General features: G+C 46.7%; 1 protein-coding gene across 3 annotated transcripts in view; it reads right to left on the reverse strand.

Moving 5' to 3' along the window:
* Positions 1 to 19,831, reverse strand: part of LOC122927080 — a 216,483-nt gene that overhangs the window by 144,741 nt on the left and 51,911 nt on the right. For 2 of the 3 annotated variants that reach the window (XM_044278655.1, XM_044278653.1), the window contains exons 6-7: positions 16,927 to 16,968; positions 12,844 to 13,071 (exon numbers count right to left, since the gene is read on the reverse strand). In XM_044278655.1, the coding sequence (XP_044134590.1) occupies positions 12,844 to 13,071; positions 16,927 to 16,968 (270 nt within the window). The remainder of the gene's footprint in view (positions 1 to 12,843; positions 13,072 to 16,926; positions 16,969 to 19,831) is intronic. The other variant, XM_044278654.1, reaches the window with a different exon arrangement.

The following is a 19,831-nucleotide window of genomic DNA, read 5'->3' on the forward strand; positions in this document are numbered from 1 at the left end:
TTTATATTTCCGTTCACATAGCTGTATGACGGTTTAATTTTTTTCGGGACAAGTTATACTTTTTAATGCCACCATTAATTGTGGCATAAAATGTAGTGGGAAGCAGTAAAAAAGAAAATTCAAATGGGGTGGAATTGGAAATTAAACCGCAATTCCTCCACAGATTTATGAGTTTTGTTCCCACTGCGTTTTGTTTGCAGCAAAACTGACCCATGCCCTTCATTCTCTGGGTCAGTACAATTACAATAATACCACATATGTATAGTTTTTTTATGTCTAAATAGTGTAAAAATAAATTTAAACTTTGAAAAAAGGGGGGCGGAGCCGGGCATCGGAGCAGCGCTCACATGTCAATGAGGAAAACGGACTTCATCAGCTTTAAAAAGAAGAAAACATGGGCAAAACTACAAAGGAGAGACCCAGGAACACACCGGGATCACTCAAACCGGGGCAAATAGTCGGCGATATTGATAAATTTATGAGAAAAGCCGACTCGCTTTCACTCAGGCAGAGCGGAAAGATGGCGCTGGAGGGGATTTCCCAGCAGACCCAGAAGCGGAGCAGGACATCAAAGCTTACAACCGAGAACATCTCCCAGTCTCGAGAGCCTTTATGAAAGACCTGCTAGTGGAAGCCCTGAGCCCAATAAAGAAAGACTTGCAGGAAATCAAGTGAGATCTGAGGCAAGTGACTGAAAGTGACTGAAAGGGTGGAGATAGTGGAGGCCATAGTAGATTTTGGGGCAGTGGTCTAACACAGCTTGGACAATGTTCAAACCCACATCAATTACTTATATAACATGGTCGAGGACCAAGATAATCGCAGAAGACGTAACAATATCCGCATAAAAGGCCTCCCTGAAACAGTGTCAACTGAAGGCCTCATGGAATCAGTAACTGAGCGCTTTAAACTACTACTAGGCCCAGATTCCACTATGGATCTCACAATGGACAGAGCACACAGGGCGCTGCGCCCTTTACCGAGACACAATGAGCCGCCTAGAGATGTGATTTGCCGCCTAGCAAGCTTTCAGACGAAAGAAAAAATTCTGCAAGCAGCCCGCACACCAACTCTGCTCACATTTGCAGGGGCTAATATCTCACTTTTCCAGGACCTCTCCTCCTTGATGCTACAAAAGAGGAGAGCTCTAAAGCATTTACTAAATGCCCTTAAGGACAGAAACATAACTTACCGCTGGTTACACCCCTGGACGTAAGATAACCATCTGATCACCTGCGGACCTGCAGATCATGTATCAAGCCCTAGAAATTGAGCCATTGGAGATTCCGGACTGGAACGCAGCCCAGAACCTGACAGACCTTCCGCCACTCCTATTCATCGCTCCGTAAACACCATCTCATCCTTTGAGACAACAACAATGGGTGAAGAGAAAGCTGGACAAGCTAACCCCCCGGAGAATAATAGAGGACAATAAAGAATAAGTATCATCCAAGCTTTCATTATACTGCCCCTGATAGAGGGTAGATATATTACTATAAGCTACTCAAGTATTGTTAACAGTCCTAATCCTTCTACCCTTATCATTGCATCTATGATATGTTTAAACTCCCTGCCCGTACCCTTCTTTAAGGTCCTAAAATTGGTCACACCGACCCCCTCCCTTAACAATCTCCACAGGCTGATCCTTATACACCTAGCCTGTGGCACGAGCTCCTTGATATGTCACTTCACCTGAGCATATTACTAGTAGTTAAAAATGTGTTGAAAGTGAGCTATAAGTTTATTTTGCACCTTGGAATGTTACTTCCTTCTGTTATATTTAATGTTTTCATTTTTATGCTATGTTTGTAAAATTTGTTTTTTAGACACGTCTGCTTCGGCGAGGTCCACTCCAAAGAAGTATCCACTAACATTTCAACAATGTGATGGCATCACTTAATGTATGTTCCTTTAATGTTCAAGGTCTGGAGCACCGTCCAAGAGGGGCCAAGTCATCCAACACATGCGCAAACACCGGGTGGACGTAGTACTACTACAAGAGACCCACTTCAAGAAACACCATATCCCCAATTTGCCGAGATCCATATACAATCATTGGTACCACAGTGTGGCACCCGATTCTTAGACAAAAGGTACCTCAATAGCTATTCATAAAAACTTCCCCTTGGAGGTGCGCTCGACCTTAATAGATGAAGAGGGTAGATACATATTCCTAAAAGGGAACATAGGAAACCAAACATACACGCTTGGCAATATCTACACTCCCAACACGTTACAACATACATGGCTCAAAAGAACACTGACACTCTTTAGTGATTTTGTAGTCCTAGACCCACGACTAGACACATCCACAGGGAAATCAGCCTTGTCTCATCTAACAATCCGGAAAATCCAGAGATCCATTGCAGAAGCAGGATTAGTTGACACATAGAGAACATTACATCCTTCTGAAAAGGATTACACCTTTTTCTCATCAGCCCATAAATCCTATCAAAGGCTCGATTGCTTACTTGTTCCCCCTTACCTGGTCTCACACTGTAAAAAGGCCTTCATAGGGAACATATTGCTTTCTGATCACGCACCACTATTTCTGGATCTAACTCTTGGGGGCCTTCCTAGACCATCCTCTTTGTGGTGCCTCAATGAAACAATATTGGGTAGTGCTGACCATATCAATGACATCAGAAGAAAATTTGAAGAATATTTCAGCCTTAACGAAACCCCAGATATTTCAGATTTGGTGGTCTGGGAGGCCCACAAGGCCGTAGTAAGGGGTCATCTTATCTCCTTGGGATCATATCTAAAGAAGAGAAAAGAGGCATCGATTTTGGACATCTCAACCCGGATCCAGAAACTAGAACAAAAACACAAAAAATCCCTAAAAACAGAAGATCTGACCAAGTTAGATACACTTAGAACAGAACTAAGAAACTTGATAAATACCCGGTCTGCGAAAATATACCTCTCAGCTCAATTCAAGTACTATGCCCATGGAGACAAGGCTTCAAAATTCATGCTAACTCAATAAAAAAAAGGAAAAGCTAGAACTTACATCCATAATGTTAAATCAGCTATTTCTCGCCAGCTGTTGTCTACGGAACAAATTGCTGCGCGCTTTAGCGAATTTGATCAACAATTGTATAACTTACGTGGCTCTGCCACACCACAAGAAGAAGAGACCAGGGGGCGAGAGATAGAAACCTGGTTAGATTCTGTCACCCTTCCACGACTAGGTGATACCGAAGCGACCTTGTTATACCACCCTTTCTCTATTGAAGAGCTGACCCAACCCAATAGAAAAACCTCTCTCCGTAAAAGCCCAGGACCTGATGGCCTACCACTATTTTATTATAAAACATTTCAAACCACTTTACTCCCCAGACTACTCTCTGTCTGCAACGCTGCCCTTTAAAACAAACATTTACCACACCAAATGTTAACAGCCACAGTTGTCATTATCCCCAAGGATGGGACGGACCCGACGTCATGTGCAAGTTACAGACCCATTTCCCTACTTAATGTAGATTTAAAAGTATATGCAAAAATGTTGGCCCTTAGACTACAACCCTTACTCACTAAACTCATTAACATGGAACAAGTTGGATTTGTTGCAGGCAGAGAGGGACACATGAACACAACCCGTCTGATTAATATTATATACCGAGCAAAATCCCTCTCTACACCCCTGATACTATTATAAACATATGCCAAAAAGGCTTTTGACAGAGTGGATTGGTTATTTATGACTAAGACACTCTCAAAATATGGTATACCTCCGCAGTTTGTAAACGCAATTATGGCAATGTATCGAGACCCCCTTGCAAGGGTTTTGGTCAGATCTACCTTGTCCCCCCCTTTACCATCCGCAATGGAACTCAACAAGGCTGCCCCTGTTCCCTTTACTCTTTGTACTTACCATTGAACCCCTATTGCGAACAATGAGACAGGATGACAGGATTGAGGGAAGTTGGAGATACACACCACCAAACTGCAGCCTATGCTGACGATTTATTGATCATCATCACTAATCCTCAGCAGGCACTGCCGGCTATTCACTTGATTTTGAACGAATTTGGGAAGATGTCCAACTTCCTCATAAATTTCTCAAAATTGCAAGTATTAAACGTATCCCTAAATTCACAGACACAACAACTCTTACACTTTCACTCCCCTTTTCAATGGTCAAATGACTATATAAAATTTCTGGGGATCCACTTAACCTCAAATCCTTCAGACCTTTACGAGGCCAATTTCCTAAATATGCCTATGCAAATACAAGCCTTATTAGACTCCTGGGAAACGCCATTCACCTCATGGTTTGGCAGAAGAGCACTGATTAAAACTATAATATGCCCTAGGATCTTATATTTTCTGCAAAACCTACATATACACCTACCTAACAGCTTCTTTTAGCAAATACACACTATTCTCTCGACATATCTTTGGAAAAAAGGTAGACCCAGACTGTCTCACACACAACTCATACAGCCTAACAGCAGAGGCGGCATTTGCCTCCCTGATTTCTTGCTATATTATAAAGCGAATTAGGGACTTAGATGTCTGGAATGGCTAAGACTTCATGAAGGTCGATTAGATGTCCAAACAGATACAGCTCAGATGACAATACCTCTGCGATCTCTTCTCTTTCTCCCAAAGGAGATCCCAAGGGATGTCATATCTGAACTAAACCCATGCACTTATAACACTATTAAAATCTGGAGACAATGCTTAAGCTTAACTATAGGGACATGTTAAACTAAGATATTTTTTGTAATTAGCATCACAAGTGTCTTCATACTTGTCTGCCTATTTACAGGGTAAAAAGAAGTCCATGTGCTGTTTGGTATCATAGTGGGTACCACACTGAACATAGGCAAAAGAAATCTAAGGAGAATGTTGTCTCTAGAGATTAGAAAGAAAATTATTGACAAACATTTTAAAGGCTATAAGACCATCTCCAAACAGCATGATGTTCCCGTTACTACAGTTACACATATTATTCAGAAGTTTAAAGGGTTTCTACCACCTCGTTTTGACATATTTAGATGTCAGACACTAGCGATCCGCTAGTGTCTGCTCTACCAAACAATGCTATTATAATAGCTTTTTGTGCAGCCGTTTGCCTAAAAAATGAACTTTTATTGATATGCTAATGAGCCTCTAGGTGCTATGCGGGCGTCTTTTCAGCACCTAGAGGCTCGGTCTACTCACACAAAATGCCGCCCAGCGTGTCCCTCCAGCCCGCCCATCTCTTCTGGAATGCGATCCTCCCTCTGAGTCAGCGGACGAATTCTCGCCCCTGCGCCGTGCGCGTCTGTCTTTGGCGCAGGCGCAGTTATCTCCACAGTTATCTGCACAGACATCTCCACTGCGCCTGAGCAGATGACCGAGATGTCTGTGCAGGGAGCGGTCAGACATTAACTGCGCCTGCGCCGAAGAAAGACGCGCACGGCGCAGGCGCGAGAATTTGTCCGCTGACTCAGAGGGAGGATTGCATTCCAGAAGAGATGGGCGGGCTGGAGGGACGCGCTGGGCGGCATTTTGTGTGAGTAGACCGAGCCTCTAGGTGCTGAAAAGACTCTCGCATAGCACCTAGAGGCTCATTAGCATATCAATAAAAGTTCGTTATTTAGGCAAACGGCTGCACAAAAAGCTATTATAATAGCATTGTTTGATAGAGCAGACACTAGCGGATCGCTAGTGTCTAACAGCTAAATATGTCAAAACGAGGTGGTAGAAACCCTTTAAGGTCTTTGTGACTGTAGCCAACCTCCCTAGACGTGGCTGCAAGAGAAAAATTGATGACAAATTGAAGAGACCAATAATATGAATCGTAACTAGAGTTGAGCAGACACCTGGATGTTCGGGTTCGAGAAGTTCGGCCGAACTTCCCGGAAATGTTCGGGTTCGGGATCCGAACCCGAACCGAACGTCGTCCCGAACCCGAACCCCATTGAAGTCAATGGGGACCCGAACTTTTCGGCACTAAAAAGGCTGTAAAACAGCCCAGGAAAGGGCTAGAGGGCTGCAAAAGGCAGCAACATGTAGGTAAATCCCCTGCAAACAAATGTGGAAAGGGAAATGAATAAAAATAAAAATAAAATAAAGGAGAGAGGTGCCGTAACAGAGAATCTGGCTTCATGTCACCAGAGAATCAGTCTTCATGTCATAGCATAGAATCAGGCTTCACGTCAGCCTCCACTGCAACAGTCCATTGTCATATATTTAGGCCCAGCACCCAGGCAGAGAAGAGAGGTCCCGTAACAGAGAATCTGTCTTCATGTCAGCAGAGAATCAGTCTGCATATCATAGCAGAAAATCAGGCTTCACGTCAGCCACCACTGCAACAGTCCATTGTCATATATTTAGGCCCAGCACACAGGCAGAGGAGAGAGGTCCCTGAACAGAGAATCTGTCTTCATGTCAGCAGAGAATCAGTCTGCATGTCATAGTAGAGAATCTGGCTTCACGTCAGCCACCACTGCAACAGTCCATTGTCATATATTTAGGCCCAGCACACAGGCAGAGGAGAGAGGTCCCTGAACAGAGAATCTGTCTTCATGTCAGCAGAGAATCAGTCTGCATGTCATAGCAGAGAATCAGGCTTCACGTCAGCCAATATTGGAACAGTCCATTGGCATATATTTAGGCCCCGGCACCCAGACAGAGGAGATGTTCATTCAATTTGGGTTGCCCCGCAATATAATGGTAAAATTAAAATAAAAAAAGAGGATTGAATGAAGAAGTGCCCTGGAGTACAATAATGTATGGTTAAGGGGAGGTAGTTAATGTCTAATCTGCACAAGGGATGGACAGGTCCTGTGGGATCCATGCCTGGTTCATTTTTAGGAATGTCAGCTTGTCCACATTGGCTGTAGACAGGCGGCTGCGTTTGTCTGTAATGACGCCTCCTGCCGTGCTGAATACACGTTCAGACAAAACGCTGGCCGCCGGGCAGGCAAGCACCTCCAAGGCATAAAAGGCTAGCTCTGGCCACGTGGACAATTTGGAGACCCAGAAGTTGAATGGGGCCGAACCATCAGTCAGTACGTGGAGGGGTGTGCATACGTACTGTTCCACCATGTTAGTGAAATGTTGCCTCCTGCTAACACGTTGCATATCAGGTGGTGGTGCAGTTAGCTGTGGCGTGTTGACAAAACTTTTCCACATCTCTGCCATGCTAACCCTGCCCTCAGAGGAGCTGGCCGTGACACAGCTGCCTTGGCGACCTCTTGCTCCTCCTCTGCCTTGCCCTTGGGCTTCCACTTGTTCCCCTGTGACATTTGGGAATTCTCTCAGTAGCGCGTCTACCAACGTGCGCTTGTACTCGCGCATCTACCTATTACGCTCCAGTGAAGGAAGTAAGGTGGGCACATTGTCTTTGTAGCGTAGATCCAGCAGGGTGGCAACCCAGTAGTCCGCACACGTTAAAATGTGGGCAACTCTGCTGTCGTTGCGCAGGCACTGCAGCATGTAGTCGCTCATGTGTGCCAGGCTGCCCAGAGGTAAGGACAAGCTGTCCTCTGTGGGAGGCGTATCGTCATCGTCCTTCCTTTCCCCCAAGCCACGCACCAGTGATGGGCCCGAGCTGCGTTGGGTGCCACCCCGCTGTGACCATGCTTCATCCTCATCCTCCTCCACCTCCTCGTCCTCCTCGTCCTCCTCGTCCTCCAGTAGTGGGCCCTGGCTGGCCACATTTGTACCTGGCCTCTGCTGTTGCAAAAAACCTCCCTCTGAGTCACTTCGAAGAGACTGGCCTGAAAGTGCTAAAAATGACCCCTCTTCCTCCTCCTCCTCCTCCTGGGCCACCTCCTCTTCCATCATCGCCCTAAGTGTTTTCTCAAGGAGACATAGAAGTGGTATTGTAACGCTGATAACGGCGTCATCGCCACTGGCCATGTTGGTGGAGTACTCGAAACAGCGCAACAGGGCACACAGGTCTCGCATGGAGGCCCAGTCATTGGTGGTGAAGTGGTGCTGTTCCGTAGTGCGACTGACCCGTGCGTGCTGCAGCTGAAACTCCACTATGGCCTGCTGCTGCTCGCACAGTCTGTCCAGCATGTGCAAGGTGGAGTTCCACCTAGTGGGCACGTCGCATATGAGGCGGTGAGCGGGAAGGCCGAAGTTACGCTGTAGCGCAGACAGGCGAGCAGCGGCAGGATGTGAACGCCGGAAGCGCGAACAGACGGCCCGCACTTTATGCAGCAGCTCTGACATGTCGGGGTAGTTGTGAATGAACTTCTGCACCACCAAATTCAGCACATGCGCCAAGCACGGGATGTGCGTCAAACCGGCTAGTCCCAGAGCTGCAACGAGATTTCGCCCATTATCACACACCACCAGGCCGGGCTTGAGGCTCACCGGCAGCAACCACTCGTCGGTCTGTTGTTCTATACCCCGCCACAACTCCTGTGCGGTGTGGGGCCTGTCCCCCAAACATATGAGTTTCAGAATGGCCTGCTGACGTTTACCCCGGGCTGTGCTGAAGTTGGTGGTGAAGGTGTGTGGCTGACTGGATGAGCAGGTGGAAGAAGAGGAGGAGGAAGCCGAGAAGGAGGAGGTGCGCCAAACAGCCGTGCGCCAAACAGCTCTCCGCCTGGGGCCCAGCTGCCACTACATTTACCCAGTGTGCAGTTAGGGAGATATAGCGTCCCTGGCCATGCTTACTGGTCCACGTATCTTTGGTTAGGTGGACCTTGCCACAGATGGCGTTGCGCAGCGCACAATTGATTTTATCGGATACTTGGTTGTGCAGGGAAGGCACAGCTCTCTTGGAGAAGTAGTGCCGGCTAGGAACAACATACTGTGGGACAGCAAGCGACTAGTTGGGAATTTACGCTTTCTCTCAAATGTTTGTGAGATGGAGAGCTGAACGCTGCCGTGTGACATGGTTGAGATGCTTGGTGACGGAGGTGGTGGTGGTACATCCCCTGTTTGCTGGGCGGCAGGTGCCAACATTCCTCCAGAGGCGGAGGAAGAGGCAGAGGCGGCAGCAGCAGAAGAGACCGAGGCGGCAGCAGCAGAAGAGGCCGAGGCGGCAGCAGCAGAAGAGGTAGCAGGGGGAGCCTGAGTGACTTCCTTGGTTTTAAGGTGTTTACTCCACTGCAGTTCATGCTTTGCATGCAGGTGCCTGGTCATGCAGGTTGTGCTAAGGTTCAGAACGTTAATGCCTCGCTTCAGGCTCTGATGGCATAGCGTGCAAACCACTCGGGTTTTGTCGTCAGCACATTGTTTGAAGAAGTGCCATGCCAGGGAACTCCTTGAAGCTGCCTTTGGGGTGCTCGGTCCCAGATGGCGGCGGTCAGTAGCAGGCGGAGTCTCTTGGCGGCGGGTGTTCTGCTTTTGCCCACTGCTCCCTCTTTTGCTACGCTGTTGGCTCGGTCTCACCACTGCCTCTTCCTCTGAACTGTGAAAGTCAGTGGCACGACCTTCATTCCATGTGGGGTCTAGGACCTCATCGTCCCCTGCATCGTCTTCCACCCAGTCTTGATCCCTGACCTCCTGTTCAGTCTGCACACTGCAGAAAGACGCAGCAGTTGGCACCTGTGTTTCGTCATCATCAGAGACATGCTGAGGTGGTATTCCCATGTCCTCATCATCAGTGCATTCTATGTCTTCCACCGCTTGGGAAGGGCTGGGTGGATGCCCTTGGGAAACCCTGCCAGCGGAGTCTTCAAACAGCATAAGAGACTGCTGCATAACTTGAGGCTCAGACAGTTTCCCTGGTATGCATGGGGGTGATGTGACAGACTGATGGGCTTGGTTTTCAGGCGCCATCTGTGCGCTTTCTGCAAAAGACTGGGTGGGAGATAATGTGAACGTGCTGGATCCACTGTCGGCCACCCAATTGACTAATGCCTGTACCTGCTCAGGCCTTACCATCCTTAGAACGGCATTGGGCCCCACCAAATATCACTGTAAATTATGGCGGCTACTGGGACCTGAGGTAGTTGGTACACTAGGACGTGTGGCTGTGGCAGAACGGCCACGTCCTCTCCCAGCACCAGAGGGTCCACTAACACCACCACGACCATGTCCGCGTCCTTTACTAGATGTTTTCCTCATTGTTATCGTTCACCACAACAACAAAAATATTATTTGACCCAATGTATTGAATTCAAATTCAGGCCTTTTTTTAAAGACAACTAACACTATCTGGCTATCTATTTAGGTACCGTATTACACTAATACAGGCACAGCAGTAACCACAGATTTAGCTGACTATAAATTTGAGGCCTATTATTTAGGCGCTGGGTGACAGGTATAGGTTTACTGACAGAATTAGACTTGGAAATGCACAGTAGCGTGTGTGTGAAGTTATTCAGAATGACCCTATGTGCACCTTGAATCTGATATACCCTTTTAGGGATAAATTTAAAGTAGGCCTGATACAGCAGAAACTACTAAATTAGGAAATTGCTAAATTGGGAATTGTATTTCAACCCAGAACAAAAACTGTGCTTTGATGGACACTAAATAACTTGACCAGCCACACCAGTAACGACAGATTTAGCTGGATATAAATTTGAGGCCTAGTATTTAGGCACTGGGTGACAGATATAGGTTTACTGACAGAATTAGACTTGGAAATGCACAGTAGCGTGTGTGTGAAGTTATTCAGAATGACCCTATGTGCACCTTGAATCTGATATACCCTTTTAGGGATAAATTTAAAGTAGGCCTGATACAGCAGAAACCACTAAATTAGGAAATTGCTAAATTGGGAATTGTATTTCAACCCAGAACAAAAACTGTGCTTTGACGGACGCTAAATAACTTGACCAGCCAGAGCAGTAACGACAGATTTAGCTGGATATAAATTTGAGGCCTAGTATTTAGGCGCTGGGTGACAGGTATACGTTTACTGACAGAACTAGACTGGGATATGGCCAAAAAATAGCCACACTATTGCTGGTTAAATGCACTTGGTGTGACAGCTTGACCCTGATGTAGGATTTAGCCAAAAAACAACCACACCATTGAGGGTTAAATGCACTTGGTGACAGCTTGCCCCTGATGTAGTATATGGCCAAAAAATAAACAGACTATTGCTGGTTAAATGCACTTGGTGTGACAGCTTCACCCTGATGTAGGATTTAGCCAAAAAACAACCACACCATTGAGGGTTAAATGCACTTGGTGACAGCTTGCCCCTGATGTAGTATATGGCCAAAAAATAACCAGACTATTGCTGGTTAAATGCACTTGGTGTGACAGCTTCATCCTGATGTAGGATTTAGCCAAAAAACAACCTCACCATTGAGGGTTAAATACACTTGGTGGCAGCTTGTGATGGCACACCACAAGACACAAAATGGCCGCCGATCACACCAGGAAAAAGTGACTGAAAAACGCTCTGGGCAGCCTAGAAACAGTGAGCAATTCAATAGCGGCAGTTCAATCATCCACAGCTGCAGATCGATCACTGAATGAAGTCTTTTGGAGGAGTTAATCAGCCTAATCTCGCCCTAACGTCGCAGCTGCAACCTCTCCCTATGCTGATCAGAGCAGAGTGACGGGCGGCGCTACGTGACTCCAGCTTAAATAGAGGCTGGGTCACATGGTGCTCTGGCCAATCACAGCCATGCCAATAGTTGGCATGGCTGTGATGACCTCTTGGGGCAAGTAGTATGAAGCTTGTTGATTGGCTGCTTTGCAGCCTTTCAAAAAGCGCCAAGAAAGCGACGAACACCGAACCCGAACCCCGACTTTTACGAAAATGTCCGGGTTCGGGTCCGTGTCACGGACACCCCAAAATTCGGTACGAACCCGAACTATACAGTTCGGGTTCGCTCATCCCTAATCGTAACCAAAAATCCCAGAACAACTTCCAAAGAGATTAGAGGTGAACTCCAAGGTCAAGGTACATCAGTCTAAGATCGCATCATCCATTGCTGTCTTCACCAAAGTAGACTTAATGGAAGACAACCGAAGAGGAAACCACTGTAAATAGCAAAGCATAAAAAAAGCAAGACTGGAATTTGCTAAAATGCATATTGACATGCAACAAAGCTTGTGGGAGAATGTCCTTTAGATTGTTGCTTGCCATTTTGCAGTAAAATCTACAACTTCTCTGCTCACGCCACATTTCTGACAGATTGAGGAAAGAGGGTGTGGTGTGGATGGGGAACAGGGTGGCCCGGCAGGCGCGTCTCAGTCATTATTTTATATACCAGTTTTAGGCACAGAAAATAGCTCAAATCTACCCAAGTAAGGGAGCTGCTGTAGGGCATGCCAAAGTTGTGTGGTGCTTCCTCCAGCAGCAAAGACACACTTAAGACCAGTGTGAAAATATATAATAAATGATCCCCATTGTACCTACTGTGAAACATAAGGAGGATGCTTTTTGGGGCTTGAATCTGTGCAGGGTACAATGAAATCTCAACACTATCAAGGCATTCTGGAGTAAAATGTGCTGTGCAGCGTCAGAAAGTTTGCTCTCACTCGCAGGTCATAGGTTCTCCAAAAGGAGAATGCCGCAAAACACAACTAAAAACATTCAAGAATGGCAAGAGCAATGCATTGGATTACTCTGAAGTGCCTTCTATGAGCCTGTGGAACGAGCTCAAACATGTGGTCTGGAGAAGGCCCCATTCAAACCTGAGGCAGCTGAGGCAGTGGCTGTCCCATGCAGCTTTAGATTTTCTCTCCTATTAGTTAAGCTGGCTTGACCATTGTACAAACCAAGCACTGTTTACCTAGTAGATCTCCCCTACTTGTAAGCCCTTGTGAGCAGGGCACTCACTCAAATTGGAGTGTTGAATTACTTATATGTAACATCTGATTTTGCACTGTACGCGAGCCCTCTGATTGTAAAGTGATGTGGAACAAAATGGTGCTATATAAATAAAGATTATTATTATCATTATTTTCTAGACTTACCACTGGAATATTTTTTAAGAACCGTATGAGCCATATACTTCTCAGTGTCCTCCCAGGTTCTGATAATATCATACAGATCGTTCCAGGTCTCCTTTTCCACCACATCATTGAACTGATCCTGAGTCAGTAGATCCTGGTCCCGGAGATCATGTAGAACTGAATTTGTATCAATTAGCGCCATCATAAGATCTAAATCTAATCTGTCATAGCATATAAAGTTTACCCTGTCTTTAGAGAGAGAGAAGAAAAGAAGGAGAAAGACACGAGATCATTACATGTCCAAGGATGTCCTCCATGTTTTATACAATGTTTCATTTAGGAATTTGCAGTGATCTAAAATCTCATCACAAACCTTGATAATAAATCTACACCTATCCTTGTATAATGGAGGTTTTATCTTCTTCCTCTTCTCCATCTACAAGTCTTTGATATTTCCTCACTGTATTTATTGAGGGATTTTTTTTATTCATTTTCAATAGCACTAATAGATTCCAGGGCACTGTACAGAGATTGTTATCAGTCCTGAAACTGCATGGATCGTCTCTAACTTTCATAAACTACGGTATATCTGCATTTTTGGGCTGTCCTGGGCAGAACACGAGTAAGGCCCATGTGAACCAAATCTACAAGTGGTTTTGGGCTGTGTGTGTCGGTATTACAGATACATTTATGACATGCTCATCATTTCGATGGCAATGTGTCTTCCACACCATACATTTATGACATGCTCATCATTTATACCGGTTAATTAACGGAAATACTTTTAATTTGCGGTTTACCCAAATTTTCTGGATTTGTGATAAAAATGGATTGCAGGACAGGTCATACAAACATCTACCTAAGGCCTCATGCACACAACAGTATTTTTTCACGGTCCGCAAAACGGGGTTCCGTTGGTCCGTGATCCGTGACCGTTTTTTCGTCCGTGGGTCTTCCTTGATTTTTGGAGGATCCACGGACATGAAAAAAAAGTTGTTTTGGTGTCCGCCTGGCCGTGCGGAGCCAAACGGATCCGTCCTGAATTACATTGCAAGTCAATGGGGACGGATCCGTTTGACGTTGACACAATATGGTGCAATTTCAAACGGATCCGTCCCCCATTGACTTTCAATGTAAAGTCAGGAGTTAATATACCATAGGATCAGAGTTTTCTCCAATCCGATGGTATATTTTAACTTGAAGCGTCCCCATCGCCTCTATGTTAGAATAAACTTTCAGATATGAGTTAGATCGTGAAACTCATATCCGACAGTATATTCTAACACAGAGGCGTTCCCATAGTGATGGGGACGCTTCTAGTTAGAATATACTACGAACTGTGTACATGACTGCCCCCTGCTGCCTGGCAGCACCCGATCTCTTACAGGGGGCTGTGATCCGCACAATTAACCCCTCAGGTGCTGCACCTAAGGGGTTAATTGTGCATATCATAGCCCCCTGTAAGAGATCAGGGGCTGCCAGGCAGCAGGGGGCAGACCCCCCTCCCTACCCAGTTTGAATATCATTGGTGGCAAGTGTGCGGCCCCCACCCCTGGCCCCCCTCCCTCCCTCTATTGTAATATCATTGGTGGCCAGTGTGCGGCCTCCCCCAGCCCCCCCTCCCTCCCATTATTGTATTATCATTGGTGGCTAGTGTGCGGCCCCCCGGCCCCCCCTCCCTCCCTCTATTGTATTATCATTGGTGGCCAGTGTGCGCCCCCCCTCCCTCCCTCTATTGTAATATCATTGGTAGCCAGTGTGCGGCCTCCCCTCTCCCCCCCCCCCCGATCATTGGTGGCAGCGGAGAGTTCCAATCGGAGTCCCAGTTTAATCGATGGGGCTCCGATCGGTAACCATGGCAACCAGGACGCTACTGCAGACCTGGTTGCCATGGTTACTTAGCAATATTACAATATTAGAAGCATCATACTAACCTGCTGTCTGTGACCGGCCGGGAGCTCCTCCTACTGGTAAGTGACAGGTCTGTGCGGCGCATTGCTTAATGATCGGTCACTTACCAGTAGGAGGAGCTCCCGGCCGGTCACAGACAGCGCAGCAGGTAAGTATGATGCTTCTAATATTGTAATATTGCTAAGTAACCATGGCAACCAGGCCTGCAGTAGCGTCCTGGTTGCCATGGTTACCGATCGGAGCCCCAGAGCGATTAAACTGGGACTCCGATCGGAACTCTCCACTGCCACCAATGATCGGGGGGGAGGGGAGGCCGCACACTGGCCACCAATGATATTAATACAATAGAGGGGGGGGCGCACACTGGCCACCAATGATAATACAATAGAGGGAGGGAGGGGGGGCCGGGGGAGGCCGCACACTGGCCACCAATGATATTACAATAGAGGGAGGGGGGCCGGGGGGGGGGCGCACTGGCCACCAATGAAATTAAAACTGGGGAGGGAGGGGGGTTTTCCCCCTGCTGCCTGGCAGCCTCTGATCTCTTATAGGGGGCTATGATATGCACAATTAACCCCTCAGGTGCAGCACCTGTGCGAATCACAGCCCCCTGTAAGAGATCGGGTGCTGCCAGGCAGCAAGGGGCAGTTTTACACAATCAGATGAGGGTCTCTGTTCTCCCTCTGCTCCTGTCACTATATACCAAAATACAAAGCTGTCATATCTGCTGCCATCCACACTAAAACAAACCACCCGTCATTCCCATGCCCATTTCCTTTTTTCTGCTCAGCTTTACATGTTTTTCATATTTTGCCTCAAAGCTGATTACATAAAAAAAACACTAGGTTAAGTGGTCTTAGATGGCAGAAAATGCTCAGAACCCCATATGCTGCTGCGCACCTATGATTGGGGGAGCAGATCCTGCACATGTGATCTGTTGCTAACAGCAATACCCAGCAACTGTGCATACAATGGAGGATACTGCCCCCGCACCAGTGCATACAGTGGAGGATGCCTGCAGCGGACCACATGTACAACAAAACCATCCTACACAAAATGTGTGGTTGTGGCTAAATAAACATAAATTCACAAATTGCCCATGCGGCATAGGTAGGTTAGCGTTAGGTCCCGTGCCACTTGAGAGACCTTGACATGGTGCCCGGGCTCCGGTATGTTCTTGATAAGAATATGTTACGGCACCCCCTAGTAGGTAAAGGGGTTAACGCCACCAAAGCTGTTTTTACCGAATATAAAGTCAGCTACCGAACACTAGGCGCCGAACAGGAATCATACAAATTATCCCCCCCCCCCAGTACGAGACAAGGCTCTGTATTGAGGGTCATGCAGAAACTGTTTAATGGGGCTACATGTCAGCCTTTTATGCAGGTCTTACACCAAATGTTTACAACCCCCCCCCCCCCTCTGCTTGTGATACAATTAACAAACACAATGGGCTCTGCCTGTGATACAATTAACAAACACAATGGGCTCTGCCTGTGATACAATTAACAAACACAATGGGCCAACTTAATCACTTACAGGCAGAAAACGCACACCTTTCCCAAAACACAGAAAACACCCCAAAACCGCACATATCCCCATAAACTACACATCCCTGGATAGCTCTGATCTGGGCAAACAACCAGCAACCGCTGAAAAAACAGACAAATCAGGGTTTATATAGTAATCCAAAGGCAGAGAGGTCTGCCACAGAATATATTGGTTAAAGTCTCATTTTAATACCAGGGTGAGGGTGTCATCATATATGGTCTATTGCATTTTCCCTGTAGTGCACCGATTTTTGTGAAAGCTGTTCACATGCTAACAAGCTACATAATACTATGAATGGGGGTGACGTTATAGCTTCTAGATATGAGCAGGAACATTTTCCTTAAATGATGTAAGGCAGAGATCTTGAGAAGAAGATAAAGTGTTATATATGACTATATGTGTAAGTGTAGAGAAGAACGTGAGTGAGAAATACTGAGCAGCACAAAGCTGACATTTCATAATTCATCCAGGTCAACTCTATGAATTATGGGAATGGTAAACTGTAAGGGGCACAGAGGGACCTCTACAACTTACTGTATTAAGCCTCCTGCATTATATGAGGCACTCGTCTGTAAATGAATTACTGTAAAGCAGCAAATATACAGTCAATCTGAACATTGTACGTAACAAACTTCTTCTTACCTGTAAACATTCTGGTTCCAAGTCCTTGTCGTAGAATATCTACTGTAAATATAAACAATAAAAGTCACACGTTATTCTACCAGAATCCATATTTAGGTAACTTAAGTGGTCCAGAACCAGGATATTTCGGTAACAACTTTTAATTAATATGTAAATTAGCAACTTAGTGTATCTTGGGTGGAACCAAGCCACTTTGTGTGTTGTTCTGCCTCCTGCTCCCTTTTCCAAACTGCTCCCTCTCCTTTTTGATTTGCAGGCCCAGGGGTGCATAAAGGCTTCCATGCGCCCTGGACTTTATGAAGAATGCAGACCCAATAACAGTCCAATACTGCATAGATACAATAAGCATACCAGAACAAAACTTACTACATAGATACGGTAACAGAACCAAGCTTACTACACAGATACAATGACAGAACCAAGTCTACTACACAGATATGCAGGGCCGGACTAGCCTGCCGGATATCGGCCCTGGTGACAAGTGGGGGCAGCCGGCGGCAGGGCAGAGCAGGAGATGAGCGCTTCCATTGTGGAAGCGCTCATCTCCATAGTGATCTGTATTGCCGTCCTCAGGATGGCGATACAGATGTCTGTGCTGCGGCACAGGAGGGAGAGGTTCCTCTGATAGGCTGCCGGCCTAGTGCTGGCAGCCTATCAGAGGCCGGTGCAATGACGTCATTGTGCCGCCTGAGCCGTATAGCGAGGGACACAGGCCGGAATCGCATCGCTGGAAGTAAGTATAAGTGTTTTATATATTTTTTTTATATAGGTACAATACTGGGCTGGCACATGATAAGGGGGGGACTACTGGGCTGGGCTGGCACATGATAAGGGGGACTACTGGGCTGGCACATGATAAGGGGGGACTACTGGGCTGGGCTGGCACATGATAAGGGTGGCTACTGGGCTGGCACATGATAAGGGGGGGACTACTGGGCTGGCACATGATAAGGGGGGACTACTGGGCTGGCACATGATAAGGGGGGACTACAGGGCTAGCACATGATAAGGGGGGACTACTGGGCTGGCACATGATAAGGGGGGACTACTGGGCTGGAACATGATAAGGGGGGCTACTGGCACATAAGGGGGGCTACTGGTACATAAGGATGGCTACTGGCACATAAGGGTGGCTACTGGCACATAAGGGGGACTACTGTCACTTTATGGGGGCTACTGGCACAAAAGGGGGACTACTGGCACATGATGGGGGGCTACTGGCACATGATAAGGGGGGCTACTGGCACATAAGGGGGACTACTGGCACATGATGGGGGCTACTGGCACATAAGGGGGGCTACTGGCACATAAGGGGGGCTACTGGCACATGATAAGGGGGGCTACTGGCACATGATAAGGGGGGCTACTGGCACATAAGGGGGACTACTGGCACATGATGGGGGCTACTGGCACATAAGGGGGGCTACTGGCACATAAGGGGGGCTACTGGCACATGATAAGGGGGGCTACTGGCACATGATAAGGGGGGCTACTGGCACATAAAGGGGGGCTACTGGCACATAAAGGGGGGCTACTGGCACATAAGGGGCGGCTACTGGCACATAAGGGGCGGCTACTGGCACATAAGGGGGGCTACTGGCACATGATAAGGGGGCTACTGGCACATGATAAGGGGGGCTACTGGCACATAAGGGGCGTCTACTGGCACATAAGGGGCGTCTACTGGCACATAAGGGGCGGCTACTGGCATATGATAAGTGGGGGCTACTGGCACATGATATGGGGGGGCTCTGGCTACTGGCACATGATGGTGGGGGGGCTCTTATTACTGGCACATGATTGGGGGCATCTATATACATTATGGTGGGTACTATGGGGAAGGGGGTGAGGAGCACTATGGGGGTCATCTACGGGGGCACTGAGAAGGGGTATTTTATATTGGCACATTATGGGAACATTAGCTCAACTGGGGGCATTACAAAGGGGTATGTTTTGCACATTATAAGGAGAATTATTACTACTGGGGGGGGGCATTATGGTGGGCTTCATTACTCCCCCATGGTATGACCCCCTAGTAGCAGCACCAGCCTCTCCCTGCTCTGCTATCTCTCTGCCCCCTTCTCCAAATCCTTATTATGAAGTCTTTCTCATTAGGATAAAACACATCAGCTCCGCCGAGCCCCCGGCCAAGTATTGAAGTGGCGTCCGAGATCCCCAAGGGCCAAGTCAAGTAACTAAGTTTTTATGGGGGTTCTACAAAAGAGCTATCATGGGGCAAAGTTCATATTCGTGTTTACACACATGTTTTTAAATGAATGCTTTCTCCTATTATAAACAAGTAAATAATGACGCAAAGCTGTGGGGCTGGTATGCAACTTTTTCCAGGGCTGGTTTTTATCCCCAGTCCGGCCCTGCAGATATGGTAACAGAACCAAGTCTACTACATAGATATGGTAACAGAACCAAGTCTACTACATAGATATGGTAACAGAACCAAGTCTACTACATAGATATGGTAACAGAACCAAGTCTACTACATAGATATGGTAACAGAACCAAGTCTACTACATAGATATGGTAACAGAACCAAGTCTACTACATAGATATGGTAACAGAACCAAGTCTACTACATAGATATGGTAACAGAACCAAGATTACTACATAGATATGGTAACAGAACCAAGATTACTACATAGATATGGTAACAGAACCAAGTCTACTACATAGATATGGTAACAGAACCAAGATTATTACATAGATATGGTAACAGAACCAAGTCTACTACATAGATATGGTAACAGAACCAAGATTACTACATAGATATGGTAACAGAACCAAGTCTACTACATAGATATGGTAACAGAACCAAGTCTACTACATAGATATGGTAACAGAACCAAGTCTACTAAATAGATATGGTAACAGAACCAAGTCTACTACATAG

Source organism: Bufo gargarizans, chromosome 2 (assembly GCF_014858855.1).
Source record: "Bufo gargarizans isolate SCDJY-AF-19 chromosome 2, ASM1485885v1, whole genome shotgun sequence".
Classification (NCBI taxonomy): domain Eukaryota; kingdom Metazoa; phylum Chordata; class Amphibia; order Anura; family Bufonidae; genus Bufo; species Bufo gargarizans.